This window comes from Lontra canadensis, unplaced genomic scaffold, assembly GCF_010015895.1.
Source record: "Lontra canadensis isolate GAN:19392208 unplaced genomic scaffold, GSC_riverotter_1.0 scaffold71, whole genome shotgun sequence".
Classification (NCBI taxonomy): domain Eukaryota; kingdom Metazoa; phylum Chordata; class Mammalia; order Carnivora; family Mustelidae; genus Lontra; species Lontra canadensis.
Window position 1 is genome coordinate 187,090 of NW_022631065.1, and position 23,064 is coordinate 210,153.

Genomic DNA, 23,064 nt, shown 5'->3' on the forward strand with positions numbered 1-23,064 from the left:
TAGTTTTCCTTTTACTTTATTCAATGTGGTGAGTATAGCTGATTGTTTTTCAAATCCAGGTGGCTCTATGCTAATGCCTAATGTTTATTGAATGCCTGCTATATGGTGGGCATCATGAAGAACCTGAGCTCTGGGTTCAGTCATGAATTCAAGTCTTAGCTTGGTCATCGTGAGTTGGGACCTTTGGCAAGATGATACTTTCATTTTATAGAGTCTATAATCATATATAAGATGTCTCTCTTTTCAGAAGGTGTATTCATTTTCTTTATTATAGGACAATAATGCAATTGGGCCTGTAGGAGTAGGATGTGAATTTCATGAGCTTTGTAGTTGGGGAGATGGATCTGTACTGAAGTGCCTTGACTAGCTATTTTTAGAGACACAGATTATCGTTCTTCATTCTCTGTGAAGGTAATTGGCCCACAGAGGATTGGGATCGATTGCCTCTCCCTCAGCTCTGTGCTGTAACCAGCTGAGCCAACTACTAAATGAATATGAGTGTGCAAATCCTAAAGTAATAAAAACTTAGCCTTTTGAGAGACAGTAAAGATAATCGAATTCAACTCTCCCCCATATGGCTGGAAGAACAACTTCTAGAGAGTGCATGTGTTCATATATTTTTTCATATATTATCTGACTGAGATTTGTTAGACCTTCCACTTGACAGGTAAGGCCAAGCTCTGGAAATACAAAAAGAAGCACGAATGTCTTCCTGCACTCAAGGCCCCCACAATACAGAGGCAGCGGGGAGAGCAAGCTATGTACAAAGAGCTGCAAGCTATTGAGATTATGTTTAAATAGTTCAAAAAACTATGTGCAAAGTGCTATGAGAACATTGAGACGGTCTAGGAAGGTTCCACAATGAAGGGAAAATAGAGGTTCATTAAGTACAAAGAAATAGGCCATCTCAGTAGAGCATCTCAGAAGCAAAAGCCCCAAAGCTGGGAGAGAGCCTGGTGCAATCGGCTGGAATCTGGAGCACCAAGTGAAGAAGTCAGGCGCGGAAGGGAGACGAGGCTACAATGTGTGTGTCAGCCTGTAAGTCACAGATGCGCAGTTAGCTTCTGTCTGAATTCCTCTGGTGGTGAGCACACTGACTCATGAAGCCACCCAGCTGACTTCACACAGCTTTGGTTCCTAGAAAGATTTCTGGCTAAAAGAAAAAAAAAAAATACTTAATAGGATTGATTACATTTTTTCTATAAAATTTATAGAGTCTGACATAAAATTAGGCTGTGCTTTTTCTTTCTTTCTTTTTTTTTTTTTAAGATTTATTTATTTATTTGAGAAAGAGTGTGCACGCAACAGACAGCAGTGAGGAGATGGGGGGACAGACAGAAGGAGAGAGAGAGGGGGAGTCCTCAAGCAGGTTCCCCACTGAATGCAAAGCCTGACATGAGCTTGATCCCAGGACCCTGAGATCAGCACCTGAGCCGAAGCCAGGAGCAGGATGCTTAACTGACTGAGCCATCCAGATACCTAAGCTGTGTTTTTCTAATTGAGTGCAGAATGCAACAGAAGGCAGAAGTTTAGAGAATGAAGGGTAGAATGTTTTGGTAGGTGATGGAAAGTGCTGGACAGGTTAGAACAGTAGTACAGTTGCTATAAAAACAAGTGATTAATAAACAATTCCCAATAAACAGTAGCTTTTTTATTTTTTATAAATTTCCTAGAAAGAAGTTAGAATGGGTTTGCTTCATTTATTTAAACAGAAGAACAAAGAATGCTAATAGTCGAATTTAAACTACAATCTATTAAAATAAGTTTTATGAGGCTTACTGAGTCTATGTACTCTTTATATGTCTATCATAAAGTAAGATTGAACTATTATCTTATGAAATTTCCTTTTTTTTTTTTCTTTTTAAGCTATCTAACAGATTTTGAACCAGTTCAGTGCATGGGTCGTGGTGGATTTGGAGTCGTCTTTGAAGCCAGAAACAAAGTAGATGACTGCAATTATGCTATCAAGAGAATCCGCCTCCCCAACAGGTAAGGGAGGGTGTTGTTAGTGGGCTTGCAACTCGCGCCATATTGCTCATCTCATAGGCAATATGTCCCCTCTTGCTATAGTCTGTATATCCTCTAGAAAACATCGTTTCTGACCTTCTGAACCTTAGCTTCTAAGCGCCACTAGGTGACCAGCTGTCGAAAAGGGGTGATGTATTTAGATTGCTTTGCCTCGACTTAAAAAAATATGCCCTTGTTTTTGATTCTTAAACACTCAGGACTTTTCCAAAGTGGATTATGATGACTCTCATATTTACTATGTAGCACCATTTAAAAATAACCCATGTATTGTGGAAAATAGGGAAAAGTATTAAAAATCATCTGTGTCTTCTCTTCCTAGTAATGCTCACTATTACCATTTTTGGGTATTTCCTTTTATTTTTTTCTGATCATAAATTTACCTAGTTAGTAGCATAGTTAACAATACAGTACAGCTTAATCTGTTGCTTCCTTTATTGTATCCTTGGCAATTTCCATGCCAACGATAGGCTAAGAGTATACATGCTAAAATAAACTGAAAGTATTTTGTGGCTGGATAATAGTCCAGTTGATATATGGGAAATATTTTAACTCTTTCTTATTGTTAAATATTTGGGTTTCAAATTTGTTGCAGTTAAAAACAACTTTGTAGTGTCCATCTTTTATATAAATTTTTGACCATGTCTGTTTTCATAGGATAGATTCCTAGAAGTAGCATTTCTAACTCAGAACAGTTTCATGCTTAAGATGATGGGCTTTGAGTAATGCATTCTCCATCTATTTTAGAACGATCCTATTGATTTTTTAAAAAGATTTTTTATTTATTCATTTGAGAGAGAGTGAGGGAGAGAGAGCAAGAGCAGGAGGAAGGGGCAGAGGGAGAGGGAGAAGCATACTCCCCACTAAGCAGGGAACCTGATATGGGGCTCAATCTCAGGATCCTGATCATGACCTGAGCTGAAGGCAAATGCTTAAATGACTGAGCCACCCAGGCGCCCGTAAGTTCCTATTGATTCTTGATTAAATGTGCACTGATCGCTTTGGTGTCTTTGTAACTGGTAGTTAATTAGTCTGTCAGACAGGGACACAAGACTGGGAGGATTTTATGTACTAATTCTCCTTGGGACTAATTCTTTTCCTTGGTATATAATTTTTGAGTACTTTAAGTATTCATATATGCAGGCACCACATAGGATATGAAATTAAGCAAAGCTTTTGCCTCCAAGAACGAATGACTCTTTGAGGCTTTTGGATATATACACAAATAACTGCAGTGCAACAATGGTTGTGACCTGGGGGCTTAGGATAGTAAATAGCTTCTCTTGAGAAAGTGCAGATGTAACTGAAACTGAAGAAGGCACGCTTTTTGGAGGTGGTGACATTTGTGCTGGGTATTCAAGAGTAGGCTGTCACTCACTCGACAGAGTGTAGCAGAGGGATGGCACTACACAAAATGACCTGACAAAGGCTCAAGGAAAAGCACTTCAAGGTGATATAGAGAAGAGTTAGTGGGATCCCTAGAAATGTGAGATTAGAGCCACCAGAAAAACTATCAAAGCAGAAAATCAAATCCGGATGCTTTTTTAACTAGACTTCATTGCCTGTGATATTCAGTATTTGAGGCTTGCTTTGAACAAATAAACATGCTAATACAGGTTTTTTGGATGGTAATATGCACCAGTTACATATGTACCAAGTATGGTCATTCTCCTTCCTCCTGAACTGTCCTCCTCAGCTCTCTTTTCTGAATAGTTCACTTATACCTATTCATCCCCCCATTGAATTGACATACATTAAGTGGTCTTTATATCTTTAATGGTCTGTAGTCGTTCATTTTTAGTCATCCAGGAGAGTTTATTTGAATGAAAGTTTATTTGAATGTGTTCATAGCACTTATTTCTAAAAGAAGAAAAAAAAATCCTAAAATACATGTTTTTAAAACTTACTGTATGGCTTTTTAGAATTGTGCCACTAGGGCTAAGTTTTAGATTCAAGAGAGAATTTTATTTTCTTATTTCTCACCAAAAATATGATTACTTTTTCTAGTAAGAGTGACCTTCGGTGTTGTCTTTCTCTCTGTATTTCAGGGAGTTGGCTCGGGAAAAGGTAATGCGGGAAGTTAAAGCCTTAGCCAAGCTTGACCATCCAGGGATTGTTAGGTATTTCAATGCTTGGTTGGAAGCCCCACCAGAAAAGTGGCAAGAAAAAATGGATGAAATTTGGCTGAAAGATGAAAGGTAACTTGGTTAGACATAGACTTAAAGTCTAGTACTTTTTTTTAAGCTAGTTTTTTTGCTTATGTGAACAAAATATCATCTCTATAACTAGAGATGAGTTTTGCTTATTTGTTTTAAGAAAAAAATGTTCTCTGTCATGTTTTGGAACATTCTAGATCCACTTGTTAATTGAAAAGTTTACTTAAAATAAAGAAAAGTTTATATTTTAGACTATGAATTTTAAAAATTATTTGTAGATAGGGCTGTATGAATTGTAAATTGCTAAGGGATTTACAGTGGCTTTTCTCTTTAAGAGGTTCTGCCTGCTTTTGTCACCATTTTTTTATTTTCAATTTTCAGTTTCTCAGTAGTTAACAGTTTACAACTCCTTTAAAACTATTAAACTAATTTAAAGCAAACAATCTTGAAACACTGCATCAAAAACTAATGATATATTTTATGGTGACTACCTTGACACAATTAAAAAAAAAAACTAGTTTAAAGTTATTTGCAGTTAAAAATACTTAAACTTGGGCCACCTAAAGATAATGCCCGTATTAAGTATGCTCTGCTATAGGAAGGAAGGCTCTTTTAAAAATGAGTAAATGAGAACAGAGAGGAAGCAGGCTGCATATAGGCTGTTTACCAAATAACTGGCAGTAAAATTCCTGCCTAAAATACTGAACACAGCCCTAGACCCACATGTAGTAACTTGTCCAGATGACATTTACAGACACAGTCAGTAGCCAAACCACGGAAGATCCAAGTGAGGTGGCCCCATGGCCCTGGTCACTGCTGCCCTAATTCAGACAAGGGCTTCGGAACTGTGGCCCCTGAGGAGTCCTGTCCTTGGCTGTCTCTCAGGGCTTTGTGTTTTGCATAAAGGCCCTAGCTGCTCTGGCATGACAGTCCCACGTAACTGTTTCAAGTCTAAAATTAAGCTTTCCAGTTGAAATTTTTTAGAAGCAATGAAAGGCATATAATGTTCTTTGTCTCCCATAGTATGTTTTTTATTTCTTCTGTGTGTTGTATGTCATTTGGTACTGGCTTTCTTATAAATAAAGCTTTTGGAATAAAGATTGTGGTTCAGATCATTTAATCAGCACATATGCCCTCTCTTCCCTTTGTGTCTGTTCCACCTTCAGCACAGACTGGCCACTCAGCTCTCCTAGTCCAATGGATGCCCCATCAGTTAAGATACGCCAAATGGATCCTTTCTCTACAAAGGAGCATATTGAAATCATAGCTCCTTCTTCACAAAGGAGGTCTTTTTCAGTAGGGATTTCCTGTGGCCAGACGAGTTCTTCCGAGAGCCAGTTCTCTCCGATGGAATTTTTAGGAAGTGACCACGGGGACAGCAGTGAGTCCGCGGATGCCGCGTGCAACCTCCGGGACAGCTGCCTTACGGACTGCGACGCGGGAGATGGTACTCTGGACGGCCATGACGAGGGTCACTCCTTCGAACTGTGTCCTTCTGGAACTTCTCCTTATGAAAGGTCAAGGGAGAGAACATCCTCTTCTATAGTATTTGAAGATTCTGGCTGTGATAATGCGTCCAGTAAAGAAGAGCTCAGAACGAAGAGACTGCATCTGGGCAACCACTGCACTAATAAACTAACTGCCCTCCAGCCTTCCAGTAGCCAGTCTTCTTCTGAACCTACCTTCTCTGTTTCTCCTCCCAGACCCACCACTTTAAGTTTAGATCTCACTAAAAACACCGCGGAAAAACTCCAGCCCAGTTCCCCGAAGGTGTATCTTTACATTCAGATGCAGCTCTGCAGAAAGGAAAACCTCAAAGACTGGCTGAACAGCCGGTGCACCCTAGAGGAGAGGGAGAGGAGCGCGTGTCTGCTCATCTTCCTGCAGATCGCGGAGGCCGTGCAGTTCCTGCACAGTAAAGGGCTCATGCACAGGGACCTCAAGGTCTGTACTCGTGGAACATCACCCGAGGGGTTCGGTCTGACCCTCTGTGATTGAGAGCAGTACTTTCGGTAGTTGTCAGATTTTAACCGAAGGGCCCTAAAGAGCAAAGGAGAGGAAGGGGAGCAGAGAGGGGAGCAGAGGCCCGGGGAAGTGGCCCGAGGAACCTGCTGCAGAAGGAAGTCTCGTGGTTTGAAAACTTGAGGCAGAGCATGTCTTCTCTCTTGTGATGGGTTCATGTTCATTTTATCATAAGTATTCCCCGTCCTCCAGCTAAAAAGACAAAGCCACCATGAGCAGCAGATAGACTCTGTTTTTCCTAGGGCTTTGGGTAACCCTGATGTAAGTTCCCGAGGGCCCCAAGGTAGCGTGGTGAAGGGGACCCAAGTGGAAGGAGACGCATAGTTTCCTTCAGTAGCCAGCTCTGAACTGGGGCAAATCGCCAGGCTTTTTGCTCCTATTCTTGAACTATTTAGGCCCTGGGGAAGGGCATGCGAAGCTGGATGGAGAAAGAAAGCAAATAGCCAGGTTACTGTTTGCAGCTCTAAAGCCTTTGATTCTGTTTTCAGTATATACAATGTTGAATATTGTGGCAATGGGATGCTAAATTATATAAGATTCTTACTAAAATACTCAATATTTCCTGGGTATGTGTTTCTGAAACAATTGTATGGAACTCTGACTTGACTAATTTCTGCCGTATTTTGTATGCTCATAGTGATCATCAGTAAATGTACAGTGAATATATAAGTACTTTTCTGACGGAAGTAGCTTAAATTATTGAAGTATTTTCAGTTTTGTTTCATGTAACCAAAAACTTTTGTTTCAGGCACCAAAGTAGCTACTTGGACATTGTTTTCTCATATCAGCTGTACATCTTCTAATCCTTGAGTTTGGAATAAGGGGGACAAGAATTAGAATTAGTTCCTATTTTCCAGAGTAATTGTTATTGAATTATTACATAATCACTGTGCTTCCGTGATTTTGATGTGGGCCTAAACTGACTGACAGGTATTATTCTGCACTGAAGGAAAGGTTCAGAGATGATTTCTTTTGGTTGGAAAAGAGAAAACAACTAACTTCCAGAAAGCCAGATACTAGCATGAGAGGGTGCTAGTTATATGACTATAGTAAACATTTATCATTTGGTGAGAACCTATTAACTGATTTACACATTCATTTTGCACTTAGCCCTTACTATACATACAAAATGCCAAGTTGGAAGACAATGTAATTATGTTTTCACTGATAATGAGTATCCTGCTGATTTTATCATGTTAATGAGCTATTAGTGAATATTTGTCAAATGCTACAACATTGTCTATACAGATTTTTTTCTGTGTTTGTCTCTGTACCAAAAAAATTCTAGGAAGAAAATTAATTTTCCCCTAGTTTTTCTAGAAACCAAAAAGTTTGATTCCTTTTTAAAGATACATTATTTTTAACAATTTCTAGGGTATCAGAAAAATTACCTCCAAGATTTCTGTTCCCAGTTTGAATAGCTCTGCATTCTCTTCGCTCTGACCCAAGTCTCTGAGCTCCTTGTTAAACCTTCTGGCCCTCCCCCTTTTGTACCTTGTTCAGTCGTTGTCATTGGCACTCTCCAGCCTCTGATTCTCCAGACTTCCTTCCAGTCTCTCCCCTTCACTCTAGCTGGGCTTCACGCTGGGCCTTTCACAGTTCCTTAAGTACGTTGAGTCCTCATAGAGCCTGGTATTTCTTATTTAAATTCTCATCACACTTGTATTATTTACCCTTCAGTTCTGTGTTTCTGTGTTTATTTTGTTCCCCTGTTACATTCCTGTCAAAATGCCTGACATAGTCTATATACCCATATCATTTTATTTGAATAATCTTTTGCTTGCAGCCCAAAGGAAATTTATTGGTCCATATAACTCATCTGTCCAGGATCCTTTATCTAGGATCAAGTGATGTAGACGGAAGCTGTCCCCTGCCCCATCACTGTCTCTTGTTTCCATTTTCAGGCATGCTCTCCCTTCACTGGCCTAGGATAGCTGCCAGCAATTCTCAGGGCTACACATTATAAGTCTCTAGAGGTGGTTGGGTAGATAGGTATGGAGAGAAAAGGGCATGGGAAAAAAGTATCTCTCTCCCCCAGTATCAATCAGAAGTCCTGGGTTTCCTTCTAACTGCTAAGCCAAGGACATATACCTACCTCTAAATCAGTCTCCTGGCCAGGGGATGGAATCGTGCTGATGGACTTCTCTAACCTCTGGATGTAACCTCAGGATAACGTCCAGCTGAAGCATGAGGTTGCTGCACAGTTGGGGAAAAGGGAGTTCTCAAAGTCAAGTCAGGGTATTTCTGGTGGAAGCACAGGGGGTAGATGCTGGAGAACCCCCCACACCCCAAAAAATCTATTACAGTGTTTAGTAACTAACAACTGACACCAGAAGGTAGGGGAGAGGAGGGAATGTGAAATTTAAGGCATCACAGTCTTGTGTTTTCTCTCACAAAAGATCATCTATGGGAGAGCAGGAGGTTATTACTATAGATTTTGGTTATATGCAATAACTTAATTGCTTCAAAGCCAGCACTGTAGAATCATATTTTGGAGTTCGGGAATAAAATGGTTTTTGTCTGGCAGTATTTGAAGCCAGATGAAATTCCATTTCATGAGCTGAATGGCTCTCTTTTTCTTTATTTTAAGGGCTCTGAATGGTGGTTATGTTAGCCACAGTTAGAGTAGGTGCTGAAGGAAAGATGATCTATTTCATGCAGGGAGGTTTGAGGGCCCATGAGAAATCTGGCTGGCTATGTCATATAAACAGTTACATATGAGAGTGTAGAACTCAGGACATACAGGTATAAAAAGCATACAGGTATAAAAGAGGCAGCACAAGGTTGTAGTGAGGAGCTCTTATTCCCCTTGGTAACCTACTTCCCACCCTCAGACACAAACAAAAGGCCAGTTTGTTTCATTCATTCATCAAATAGAAGTGATGAGCTACCACAGGGCAAGGACTTCACTGAATGCTGGTTCTGTGGCAGTGAACCAGAAGTCTTTTTCTTCTGGAGCCAGACCACTTGGGTTTGAATCCTGCTCTACCACTTGCTAGGTGGATACCCTTGGGCACTTAACTTCTCTGGGCCTCAGTTTTCACAGCTGTAAAATGAGGGTCTAAGAGACTAATAGGGTTGTAAGTATTACATGAATTAATGGTAGTAAACTGCTTAAAACAGCTCGTGGCACATTACCAGTGCTCTGTATGCATTTACTATTATTACTACTATTATATCATGGCTTTGGTTATAAACATAAAAAGCTTGCCAAAGGAGAGTATAAAGAATACTGAGATTGAGGACTGGGCCCTAGAGAATGTGAATCTGTAAGAGTTTAAATAGACGTTCAATAAATGTGCATTTCCTCTGCTACCCTTCCCTTTTCCTTACTCTAACAATACTTACTCATTATTGAAGGCTTGCTTTTATTTTCTAATTAGTCTGTTTAATGCTTGAGAACATCTGGTTTCTTGTATTTCTCTTCTGTAGTTATTTCAATTCTCTTCACTTTCTCTCCTTCTCCATGCACACCTATCATGCTTTTGTCTGTCTTATTTTTTTCCAGCCTTCCAATATATTCTTTACAGTGGACAATGTGGTTAAGGTTGGAGACTTTGGATTAGTGACCGAAATGGACCAGGACGAGGAAGAGCAGATGGTTCTGACCCCGATGCCAGCATATGCCAGACACACAGGACAAGTGGGGACCAAGCTGTATATGAGCCCAGAGCAGGCAAGTTTTTCTTTTCCTTCTGAATTAACAATGGATCTTTGGTTAGCATGGCTCCAAGCTAGATGTGCCCCATAAATCTCCATCCACATTCTTCTTAAAATACCCAGTAAGATAAAATCTGAAAATTATGAAAATTGGTAGTAGGGTTCACAGGTAGCACAGCTAGGGTGCAATTTCTAGAGCCTGAACTGGGGATGGATTAAGAAAAACACACAGTGCATAAAACATGCACTCACCCCTGAACCAGAACCTGACAGCAACCCGAATTTAGAAAAAGACTTTGAATGCCTCTCTCCCAAATTTAACACCAATTCTTCTTGTGTAAACTATGTAGAAAAGAGCCAGCTAGAGCCAGAGGTCCTGTACTGAGCTGCTCATTCCAATAATCACAAGCAACTTCTAGAATGTACCATGGCAGGAAACAGAGGTAGATGGGTTGGGATATGTTGCCTTGTGGGGATTCTTAGTCTCCAAAGGAAAAGTGCTGTGAACAGGACAGAGCCTGGAAGAGTGGTGGGAGCAGGGCATCCTGGGAGCATCAGAGAAGCATGCCCAGCCCAGCTAATGATGCTCACAAGCTTATATATGTTTCTATATTAGCGGTTCTCAAACTTTTTGCTCTCCATACCTGTTTATACTTGTAAACATGATTGGGAACCCAAGAGTTTTTCCTATGGGATTTCATCTATTACTATTTGCTGTAGGGGCACCTGGGTGACTCTGTGGGTTAAAGCCTCTGCCTTCGGCTCAGGTCCTGGGATCGAACCCCACATCGGGCTCTCTGCTCAGTGGGGAGCCTGCTTCCCTTCCTCTTTCTCTGCCTGCCTCTCCACCTACTTATGATCTCTAGCTGTCAAATAAATAAATAAAATCTTTTTTTTTAAAAATTTGCTGTATTAGAGGATAAAATTGAGAATTTCATAAAAATTTTATTAAAAATAATATTAAACCTATCACATCTTAAAGGTATTTTTATGAAAAATATTCTGCAATATAAAACAAATTAGCAAGAAGAGTGACATTTGTTTACATTTTTTTTTAAGATTTTATTTATTTATTTGAGAGAGAGAGAGATCACAAGCAGGCAAAGAGGCAGGCAGAGAGAGAGAGGAGGAAGCAGGCTCCCCGCCAAGTAGAGAGCCCGATGCGGGACTTGATCCCAGGACCCTGAGATCATGACCTGAGCCGAAGGCAGGGGCTTAACCCACTGAGCCACCCAGGCACCCACATTTGTTTACATTTTTATAAATCTCTTTAATATCTCACTTAAAAGAGGTAGATTCTCTGGGAGCCTAGGTGGTTCAGTCGGATAAGCATCTACCTCTGATCTCAGCTCTGGTGTTGATCTCAGGATCATGAGTTCAGGCCCCTCATTGTGCTCCACACTGGGCATGGAGCCTACTTAAAACAAGAACAACAAAAAGAGCTAGATTCTCATATCGGTTTTTACATTTAATCTGTTGGTGTGTTATTTTGGCTAAAGTAAATGAAGAAAAGCTGACCTCACACAGATAGATAGTTGGAAAGGGAAGAATATTTAATAGCATCTTCAGGTAATTTGGGTTGTCTTTGATAGTGCATCAAAACCCAGTAAGTGATAGTTTCTTAAAAGTTATTTGCCCGGGGAGTCTGGGTGGCTCAGGTTAAGAATCTGCCTGCCTTCAGCTCAGGTCATGATCCCAGGGTCTTGGGATCAAGCCCCACATCTGGCTCCCTGCTCAGCAAGGAGTCTGCTTCTCCCTCTGCCTGCCACCCCCCTCACTTCTGCTCTCTTTCTCCATCAAATAAATAAATAAATAAAAAGTTACTTGCCCTGTGGAATCCAAAGCACTATCACTGTATTCTGTTACTTTTACATCCTTTGGTCTTTTTTGCATTGTGAATGGATCTCTCACCCTTGCACAATTTTGTAACATTGTGCATCGGTAACTTGGGAACTATTGGTTCCCTAAGTTATGCAACTTTTCCAAAAGTTGTCACGATGCATTATACAGTATTTAAAAAAAAAAAAGTTTGATTAATATCACCACCAATCTCACCAGAAAGGCTTTAGGTATTAAGAAGTGGTCAGGTTCCCCATGACTTTTCCAAAATTCTGATTTCATGTCAAAGCTCAATTTTTATCATTGGCTATAAATACTGTTCAGTTTTCCTTGAAATGCCATTCTCACTTTGTTCACCTTTAAGAAAATGTCTGCAAAGTATCCAAGTCAGAATAACCATAGTTCATCACCAATTGTTTCTTCAAGTCAAAATGGTGAACGAATGAGAAAAGTGACTGATTTAAATTGTAATTCCAACAATTGCACAGTTGCTTTGTTTTGAGACAAGCACTGTGCTTGGATATGGAGCAGAAGAAATGCTTTATGAACACCTGCCATTTTATCATGCAGAATATTATAAAGATGTGTATCTAAGGGTCGAGATGTAGTCAGATTAAGGATTTTTACTGCTTCAGCAAAGACATTTTGAGTGAAACTGTCTTTTTTGTTGTTAACAGTGAATATATAGCGTTGAAGCACCCTTACTAGTACTACAGCTTGGTGTTGCTGCCTTGCTTCCCGCTAAGGTTCCAGCAGCGCCCATGTTAGCACATAGAAAGGATAAATCCTGCCTTGGTATTATTATGAAATAGTCTTGACCCTGCAGACCTCCAGAAAAGATGTTGGGATCCTTAGGAATCTGTAGACCAAACTTTGAGAATCTATGGGTTAGATTATCTTTGGAAGGTTCTATCACAGACCAGTCATAGGAATTGCCTTTGAAAAGAAGGATTTTATTTTACTGTTGTACAATATCCTTTTATGCTCTTTGAGTTTTTACATTATCCAAGTGTTTATTCTTTCTGTTTAATATTTTATTTTTTTTAATTAAAAAAATTTTAGATGCACTTACCAGATTTGTGAGACTCAAAACATGATGTTTATGAGAGCACATTTTCAAAATGGAAAGTTCTGCTTACAAATGTGTTCTTTGAGAAATAGGGTTTGTAGTGGAAATTTCAAAATTAATAATAAATGGATATTGTTCATATATCAAGAATCTTTACATGCAAAATGAGGTTCTTTTGTGATAGATTTACTATTAAAATACAAAAATAAAAAGAATATAAAGAACCCCATAGTTAGACATCTTGAATTGCAAAGCTAAAAGACAAATGATGTAAGTATTGAGGTAGGAAAAGGTTTTTTAGCTTTTTCCTATAGCACTCAGTGCTAGAAGACAATAAAGCAACATGTGTAATTTTGAAGAAAAAATTCCTGCATGAATCTTGTATCTGGCCACAAAGCTACTCATGTCTGAAGAAATCAAGCATTATTAAATAGATAAGAGTTAAAAAGAATCTTTTAAGTAAAAAAAGCAGGTTCAGGAATAATGTGCATAGTATGCAACCTTTTGTGTAAAAGAGGGAAAGATAAATGTGTATTTTGCTTATGTTTATATAAAGGAACTCTGGAAGGATGTGCAAGTAACATGGTTTTGTGTATTGGGGAAGTAGCTGGTGGGGGTGGGAACTGGGCATTTGAGGCACAGGTGGGAAGGAAAAATATATGCTGCTTTGTGAACCATGTGAATGTGTTACCTATTGAAAGTGAGTAAAAGGGGCAGTTGGGTGGCTCAGTCAGTTGGGCATCTGCCTTCGGCTCAGGTCATGATCCCAGGGTCCTGGGATTGAGCCCCTCATCGGGCTCCCTGCTCAGTGGAGAGCCTGGTTCTCCCTCTCCCTCTGCCTGCTTCTCTGCCTACCTGTGCTCTCTCTATCTCTCTGTCAAATAAATAAATAAAATCTTTTTAAAAAGAAAGAACTGATACCAGTGGAACGATAAAGTCACATGATGGTAGATTTTAAGCGTACTAAGTCAAAAAAAATATCCTCTGTAGCAAATCTACTTAAAGGGAAAAATCACAAATAAATTTAGAAGTTAGCAAGGATACATGTAGCAGAGATTTCAGTTTATGAGACTGTTATTAAACATAGTTGATCATGCATGACCAAAGGTATCCAGACTGGCTTAAGGAGGAAAAGAAAGCTGTTGGCCCTGTAACTGAATCATCCTGGTCAAATGGTGTGACCAGGACTTGGTGAAAGGAGAAATTAAAACTGTATGAAATATGAAAATACTGTAAATACATGTTTCTGTGCATAGGAAAAAAGATCAGAAGGAAGAGCCAGAAAATGTCAGCAGCCACTGCTTCTGTGTAGGAGGCTTTGAAAGATATTTTGGACTTTTCTGTATTTTCCAATTTTTCTACATAGGCACAGATCAGAATTAACACTAATATGCTTTTAATAGTATGATTTTATTTTTTCCTAATTATTCAAGAGGCTGGAAGTACACCTTCACACTTTTAAGTATTATGAAAATGGGAATGACTAAATAAAAGGCCTCCTGTCTGGGTGCTTAAGAAAGCAGGGTAGATGGAGAGCTCTTCCCCCAACTCCCCCACCTCACCCACCTACATCCCACCCCCAAACACCCTTTGAGATAGGTGACTCTCCCTCCACTCCCAGTGTACTGTTTATTCTTTTTACAGCATTTTTGACTCTCTGAAAATGCCTCTCTAAATATATAAGCTATCAGAAGAGACAGGTAGCTTTTCTCTTGTCTTACTTTTTCCCCAGCACCTGCAGTGGCGCTAGAATTCAGCAGGTGTGCTGAAACGTTTAGTGGATGAGTCAATGGGAATGTCCGTGAAAACAGAAACACTAGATGGTCTTGGCTAGCCCCCACACTGCGGTGCTGACTACCACGGCTCGCAGCTGATGTGTGCGCACACATGTGCACACACGTGGGTGTGTGTTTTTTGGAGGAAAGGGCTGCCATCTGAGAAAGGAAGAGATCCATGATAAGTGATAACTGTTGTTGAAGATACTAGAAATCAAGGATAGCTGGAGAAATTTTGCCATTGGCACAGTAATGAAAATATGGTAGTTAAAAATGGACAGCCACAATTCTCCTAATAATTTCCTTGTTAGTCTGTATTCTCCCCCATTCTTAAATATAGAAATTGTCACTTTATAAAGTGTCCCTTTAGAAGTCTCTCAGAATACTTTATATGAATTATCTTACCCAAGCTTCAAAAGCTGTACTAAGACATTGTTTTAAAATATATTTTATCAGGGTCGCCTGGGTGGCTCAGTGGGTTAAAGCCTCTGCCTTCGGCTCAGGTCATGATCCCAGTGTCCTGGGATCGAGCCCCACATCGGGCTCTCTGCTCTGCGGGGAGCCTGCTTCCTCCTCTCTCTCTCTCTGCCTGCCTCTCTGCCTACTTGTGATCTCTGTCTGTCAAATAAATAAATAAAATCTTTAAATATATATATATATATATATATATATACATACATATATATATATTTTATCAAAGCTCTTAATTTTCTTATCCTTCTAGGAGAAAGTGAACAGAAACCAGGTACTTTTTTTTTTGTTGTGATTACCAAGAAATACAGTTCATTCTAGTATTACACAGTGATTAAGCAATCAATTTAAACTTTCAAAAGGTATATTATATTCTACCCCCCCATGAGATTTTACACTTAATTCCTTTTTTTTTTTCTTTTTAGGTATTTTGTAAAGACCACTTTGTATGTATTCATGAAGCTACATTTGTTTTTTAAATGTACTTAATAATACTTCTTTGCTCTCGGGGCGCCTGGGTGGCTCAGTGGGTTAAGCCTCCGCCTTCAGCTCAGGTCATGATCTCAGGGTCCTGGGATGGAGTCCCGCATTGCATCACCTGGCTTTCTGCTCAGCAGGGAGCCTGCTTCCCCCACCTCCTCTCTGCCTCCCTCTCTGCCTACTTGTGATCTCTCTCTGTCAAATAAATAAATAAAATCTTTTAAAATAAAATACTTCTTCTCATTATATATAATCTATTTTCTATGTAGGGAATATAGGAATGTGTAAGGAAAAAAATAAAAATCCCTTACTTAAAAACATCTCTAAATTACCAGTCATCATTATTTCCTTCTAGTATACGTATACACATCTTACAACATGTGTTTACATATACCTTATTTCAGAAAACAAAATTGGGATTCTAGTCCAGAAAACTTAGATAAAATATTAAAATCAAGCCTTTCCTACATTATATCATGTTTTTAGAGAATAGTTTTTGATGTGCAGTATTCTCTCTTTTGAGGAATGTATTCAACATTTGATTTGGACATTTTTAGTTACTTATAAACTTTGCCCTTAAGAATATCACCTAAATAACTCTCCCTATGTACTAATTTCTATCCCCTTTTCCACTACCTTTGGGCAGATGAGATTAAATAGGACTATTAAATGGAAGTCAGCGTTTATTGCCAAGTTGCTTTTCATGAAGGTGTGTTAGTTTAGATTTTCCAAATACTGTATGAGGGTGTGCTTTTCACCGTACCGCTGTAAGCTCTGTCTTTGAGCATACTTTCTTAGAATATTTATCAAACCCCAAGGACAAGAGGTAAGGAAAGGAGGGGAAGGTCATGCCGTTGATGTGGTCATTGAAACTTTGGATCTGATATTCTGTGCACACAGAGGTGGGCTGGCTGGCAGAAGGAGCCAGGGAGACGGGTGTCAACTACTCTTTAGACAGGAGGTGGTGGAAGTAGGTGATGGAGGAGGGCTTGGAGTCCCCCCATTAAGAAATGCCTCTTTGGAGTGGTTTCAAAGTGACGCCCTTCTCTAACGTTTGCCAAATATGAAGTTCTGTGCCTAGGGTAATTTTCACAAATAAAAGAGTTCTTCTAAGTCCCAGGAGGTCACTTTTAATTTGAATGAGGCTTTGTTTAATAGAGTAGTTGGGCTGTAATTCTTCTGTTCATTTTAACAAGTAAGTTTTTATTGAGGGCCTTCTCTATACTTAGCCCAGTGCGGGATGATGGGAACACAAAAGAGGCAGTTCCTTCCCTCCAGGACTTTATAATCTGGTTGTGAACAATAAGAAATAGACACATGTAAAATACAACTAAGAATGCAAAGTAGTCCATAATTAAGTGCGTTAATGAGGGCTAACCGCAGTTGATGAGTGGTTTGGAGTAATGAAGATTTTCTCATAAAAATGGGTGAGGTCTAAGATGATTAGAAATGAGAGATCTGCTTTAGATAGTGTTGGCTTTGAAAATCTTCACCTCGGGGGCAGTGGAGCCACTTTTACTGGCTCCCACAAACTTTTTTAGCATTGCAAGGCTCCAGGTTTCTGCAGGGCCTATTTTACTGATGCATATCTCTAAGCAGTACCTGGGCTTTCCTTCTGTAATGCTGAGTAGTTTAATTACTCTTGCTCTAGTGAGTTAAAGAAAAGAGGCTGCAGAGATCATTAACTCTTTGCTAACGTTTTTTACCTGAACAGTTACATCTAAACCCAGGAAGTAACTAGGTCAAACTTTGGGTTTCACTAATGCAGTGTTACCATACTTGTATGATCTCTCTTAATTTTTTTCTAATATTTCCTCTTTGTGTGGTATTTCAGATTCATGGAAACAACTACTCTCATAAAGTGGACATCTTTTCTTTAGGCCTCATTCTGTTTGAATTGCTGTACCCATTCGGCACTCAGATGGAGAGAGTCAGGGTAAGTTCCATCCCCCCATTCAAAACAGGTAGAAAAAGAAAATATTCTTAAATTTACAAAAGAAAGCATTTTAAAAGAAGAGTTAGTCATTCTTAATACCAGTTAGTCATTCTTAATACCATCATTCTTAATACCATTCTTAATACTGCAAGTGGAAGAGTTCATGTGAGCATTATAGGGAGGATTTGTAGACTGTTTGCTTCCATTTCAAGCTCAGTCTTCAAAAATTGCTTGTTCCTTGTTATCACTTCATACAATATCCTGCACTCGGTAAATTTGTAATAAGTGCAAAGTGAGGGGAACCTCAGGGTAATGGAGCTGGAGAGGAAGTGACATGGTGGTCATTGGTCAGAAAAGAATTTTCTAGAAGGCAAGTGATCATACACTCATACACTTAAAAACTGACAAACTAAACATAATTAGTTGGGGTTTTTTTCTCTCAAAATAAACCATGACCATGGCTTTTGAGGAAGACTCCTGAAAGTCTTTTAAAAGGAGGTCAGTCACATTTTCCCCATTGTTCATAGGTGGTCACTCTCAACATTTCTAACCATTGTCCCAGGTATATACCTCCAATATTTTCAAAGTTTATGCCCTTATCACCATTTCTGTATCAATTTTACTTCTTATCTGTTGACTCCTGTCCATAGCAGAAGAGGATGTAGTTTTCATATAGAACCGAAGGGCTCATATGTTCTAACCAAAGGGATCTACCAGGTGTTCTACCCAATAAATGGGAAAAAAAAGAAGAAAGTTTTAAAGCCAGAATGACTAAATATCAGAATATTCTAAAAGCTTCTAGAAGGATATGAAATGGGTCCAACATATGTAAAGAATCAGAATCATACAGCATCAAAATTTATGTAGTTATAAGTGCATCAAAGAACCCTATCAAGAAAATAAAAATACAACATACAGAATGGGAAAAAGCATTCGTGAACCACATACCTGATAAAGCCTAGTAATCCAGAACATAAAAAGAACTATTATGACTCAACAAAAAGACAAACAACCCAATTAAAAAATGATCAAAGGACTTGACTAAACATTTCTCCAAAGAAGATACACAAATGGCCAGTAAGCACAACATCATTATTCATTAGGGAAATACAAATCAAAACCACAATGAGATGCTACTTCACAGCGTTTAGGACAGCTGTAACGAAACAAAACAGAAAAGAAGTGGTGTTGGCAAGGACATAGAAAATTGGAAGCCCCATACATTGCCAGTACGAATGTAAAATGGTACAGGTGCTATGGAAGCAGTCCAACTGTTACTTAGAAAATCAAGCATAGAGGGGCCCCTGGGTGGCTCAGTCAGTTAAGCATCTGCCTTCAACTCACGCCCTGATCTCAGGGCCCTGGGATCGAGCTCCGCATTGGGTTCCCTGCCCAGTGTGGAGTCTGATTCTCCCTCTGCCTCTGCCCCTCCCCGAAACTCATGCTGTTGAAGAGCTGGTGCCTCATTCTTTGACATGAGATCTTTGGAACTGTTTTGTTTTCCCTTCTGGAAGCTCTTAGGTCTCTCCCTTTATCAGTGCTATTATGACATTTAGTCCTTTCATTGGTCTCCCTCCTCCCCATTTATTGTACTTAAACAGGTAGGTCCCTTCAGGTAGAAGATGTGACTCTCAGTTCTAATAAATTTCTTGTGTTAGTTTTTGATAAATTCTTCTCCACTTTTTCTGTTTTATTTTTCTGGAACCCTGACTTAATCCTATAAATGCCTAATCTTTTTTTCTCCTACTTCCCATCTGTTTGTGTCTCTGTGTACTGTTCTTTGCAAGAGTTCCTTAATTTATTCCAATTTCCTAATTTTGTATTTTAACAATCCAGTTTTAATGTCCAAGATTGTTCCTTTTTATAACATTTCATTCTTTTTACATGGATTCAGTATTTTCTCTAGAATCTCAGTTATGTGTATTTATATGCTTTAAGTATTGTCTTTATCTTCTGAAACATAAAGAGAATGATAATATGTATGAAGATTTCCTAATGAACTTTCAAAAGCTTAGTTTTATACTCAGTAATTAGCACAATTGATTTGAGGGGTGTGTGTGTGTGTCTGTGTCTGTGTCTATGTGTGTGTGTGTTTAACTCAAAAAAGAAGAAGAGGAAAAAGAGGGGTGCCTGGCTGGTTCAGTCAGAAGAACATGTGAGTCTTGATCTTAGGATCATGAGTTTGAGTTCCATGTTGGGCAGAGAGATTATTAAAAAAAGAGAGAGAGAGAGAGAGAGAGCAAGAGGAAGAAAGCATATATTCTTTCATATACAATACAAAGAGGCGAGATACTAATAGAAAAAATTACTCACTTAAGGGCACAAATTGTATACTCATGAATAAGTTAGTTTTTTTTACACAAATCAGTCCATTCTCAGTTAAAATCCAGGCATCAGTATAATATGTACAATTCAAGCATAATTATATCTGAATTGTTTTCTGGATTTTGATGATTTGGTGGCATGTAGATCTGTGCTCAGGAAACACTGTGTGTAGATTATGAGGTCAGGAAAAGCTGTTGATAAGTTTTCCATCTGTTTAATATTCAACCTTTCTTCTTCATCATTCCATTAGAGTATCAAAAAATACTTTTAAATAAATGGATCCACATACCAAAACATTTAAAAATAACACTTTTCTTTCTTTGTAGATCTTAACTGATGTAAGAAATCTCAAATTTCCACCACTATTTACTCAGAAATATCCTCGTGAGGTTTGTATGATTCTAATCTTTTATTTTCTTGAGAATCAAATTTAGAACTTCAAGGATTCTTAGCAGTTAATTCATCAGTTTCCCATTTTACAGATGAGGAAGCCAGAGGTGTAGGGAGGAGAGGGACCTGATCCCAAGAGTACGCAACTTGCTAAAATCACAAATGGGAACCCGGGCCCAGGGTCCTCGGCGCGGTCCTTGTCCGGGTGCTCTGTGGTCCCATCTGGGTAATGTGTAGGTTGTAGTATCCTTTTGCTTCAGTAGGTTGAACTCCTAGCACATTCAGGGGAATCGAGCCGCTGCTGTGGCTATGCCACTGATTTCTCTATTTTAGTGAATTTGGGAAGGATCTTAAAAATGGGCTTCTTTCTTTACAAAGGAGGGGTTTTCACTACTGTCCATTGACTGGAGTTAAAGCGCTCGGAATGACACAGTAAAATGGCTCAGAAGAGTAAATTGAACTGGTCTTGATGGCAAAAATTGTGTATAATGAGCCTTTGAAGTTTGTTTTTGTTATTTTTGTCATTTTTATTCCATAATATATTTGGTCCACAAACACATCATTTTATAATTTACACACAAATCCATCTTGAATTTTCTTAAATAATTAAATTGAAGTAAGTTAGACTGCCTGTTAATTATCAAGTTGGGAACAGTCTAAATTTATCTTTCAGGATTATAAGTATAATAAAGGATTGCATTAGAAAAATGAACTTTATAGGGGCTCTTGGTTGGCTCAGTCAGAAGAGTGAGCAACTCTTGATCTCAGGGTTGTGAGTTTAAGCCCTCATTGGGTGTGGAGCCTACTTAAAAGAAAATAAAATATTTTTTTTAAAAAGTACTTTATAATACAGAGGTACACTAAGCTAAGATGAAATATGTTTTACTAAAAATTACTTTGTTACATATTTTGCAAAACTGATGACTCAGTTTCCAGGGAGGCTTATAAGAATATATGTTACATTAAGAAGGGCTAAAAAAAATCAAGGAAAGAGGTTAAGTACTGATCTCTGGCATGATTATTTTTAATTAAAATTTTTATTGAGATAATTGTACATTCACATGATTATAGATTTGTTTGAAGTTATATAACACAGTTATAAGATGGAATTATTTTTAAAGTCAGATTATGTCTGTGTTAAAAGGACATGATTTAAGACCGTTATATGTTAGAAAAAAACAACCAATTACCACAAAATGGTCTATGTTTATTTGGAGCAGGGGTTGACAAACTATGTCCCACAGGCCAAATGCAGCCTCTTGTCTAATTATATAATAAAGTTTCATTGGGGCACAGCCGTACCCATTTGTTTACTTATTTTCTATGGCTGCTTTTGTACTTTAATGGCAAAGTTGAGAAGCTGCATCAGAAACTGGCCCGCACACTTAACACATTTAGAGAAAAACTGTTCTGACTCCTGATTTAGCAGACTATTTCATGGTCTAAACCTGGCCCTTCATTTCAAAACGCTTATTATATTTCAGTATGTGATGGTTCAAGACATGCTCTCTCCATCCCCCATGGAACGGCCGGAAGCTACCACCATCATTGAAAATGCTGTATTTGAAGACTTGGAGCTTCCAGGAAAAACAGTACTTAGACAGAGGTCTCGCTCCATGAGTTCATCAGGAACAAAACATTCAAGACAGTCCAGCAGCTCCTAGAGCCCTTTGCCAAGCAATTAGCCTTAACTTACGCTCGCACCCCTAGCAGGTAACACAGAATACTGTCCGGGGAATGTGGCTTTCCAAAATTGTGAACTTGAAAATTTTGTTCTTTGCTCAATTTTATTTTGGACTGCTTTTTCTAAGTCATATTTAAACTGGATTTGGGGGCATGACCTAATTTGATCCAACTCTGAACTGCTAAACTCCAAGGAAGGGCTATCCGTAAATCATATGTGGTCCTTTTTCTTCAATGGTCTCTTGAAACTGGCTGGCCAAGCTTGATAGCCCTGACTTTTGCCTGGGGAGGTAGAAACAATCCCTGAAACAAAAAAGAGAAATAAAAGGGAAATATTTTTATAGCACAGAAGAAAGTTCCTACATGTGGTAACTACATTGTTCTAGAAATACGCTTTCTAGAGGCAAGATGATGATTTTGAAATCATCTTTTTGAAATCATGATTTTGAAACTAATTTCCAAAAAAGCTGACTCCATTTTTGTCCTGGTGTGTAAAAGAAGAAAGAATCTGCACTATTTTGGAGGACGAGTAGCACAAATTGTATAATGGTTTATGTCCATAGCTAGTTTTATAGTGATATTTGCAGCATTAAATAGCTTTATTCCTTAGATGGTTCTAGGGAGAATTGAAGACCTTTTTTGTACTTTTACCTCCAATAAAGGGAAAATGAAGCTTTTTGTGTAAATTGGCCAAAAGTTCTGGTTTGGGGAAGTAAAAAGCCGTAGTAAGACATGAATCATATATTACAACTAACTTCTTCAATTATGAACTTTTTAAACCTAATGAAATCTTAAATGTTTATGTGTAATCCTGTAGGTAGTTACTTTCCCAAAACCGATCATAGATAACAGTTTCATTCTCTAACTTGCTAACATGTTTTTATTTTTCACTGTAAATATGTTTATTTTTTATTTATAAAAATTCTGAACTCAATCCATTTGGGTTGGTGGTGTACAGAGCACACTTAAGTGCATTAAGTATTGTGACTTCTTTCAAGTCTAAATGATTTAATAAAACTTTAAAAAAAATTATAGTTGATGCTTATTTGGGGGAATTAGCCCCAAGTGGTAGTTTTTCAAATTTACAAAACGGGATCATGGGTCTCAGAAGGGTCATAACCCTACTTTCAAGAAAACTCTTCCTCACTATTCCAAGCAGATGTGTCTTCTCTGTTCTTTCCCAAAGACTTAACAAAACCCAGTCTTTTTCAAAAGTCACTGGACTCATAACCA

At 38.6% G+C, this 23,064-nt stretch overlaps 1 protein-coding gene across 2 annotated transcripts in view; it reads left to right on the forward strand.

The window, feature by feature from the left end:
* EIF2AK3 (eukaryotic translation initiation factor 2 alpha kinase 3) overlaps nt 1–22,860 on the forward strand; it is a 67,447-nt gene extending 44,587 nt beyond the window's left edge. For both annotated transcript variants that reach the window (XM_032880604.1, XM_032880605.1), the window contains 7 exons: nt 1,867–1,989; nt 4,074–4,223; nt 5,348–6,125; nt 9,712–9,879; nt 17,332–17,433; nt 20,085–20,147; nt 21,633–22,860. In XM_032880604.1, the coding sequence (XP_032736495.1) occupies nt 1,867–1,989; nt 4,074–4,223; nt 5,348–6,125; nt 9,712–9,879; nt 17,332–17,433; nt 20,085–20,147; nt 21,633–21,812 (1,564 nt within the window). In that variant the 3' untranslated portion in view covers nt 21,813–22,860. The remainder of the gene's footprint in view (nt 1–1,866; nt 1,990–4,073; nt 4,224–5,347; nt 6,126–9,711; nt 9,880–17,331; nt 17,434–20,084; nt 20,148–21,632) is intronic.
* Nucleotides 22,861–23,064: the final 204 nt, after the last annotated feature.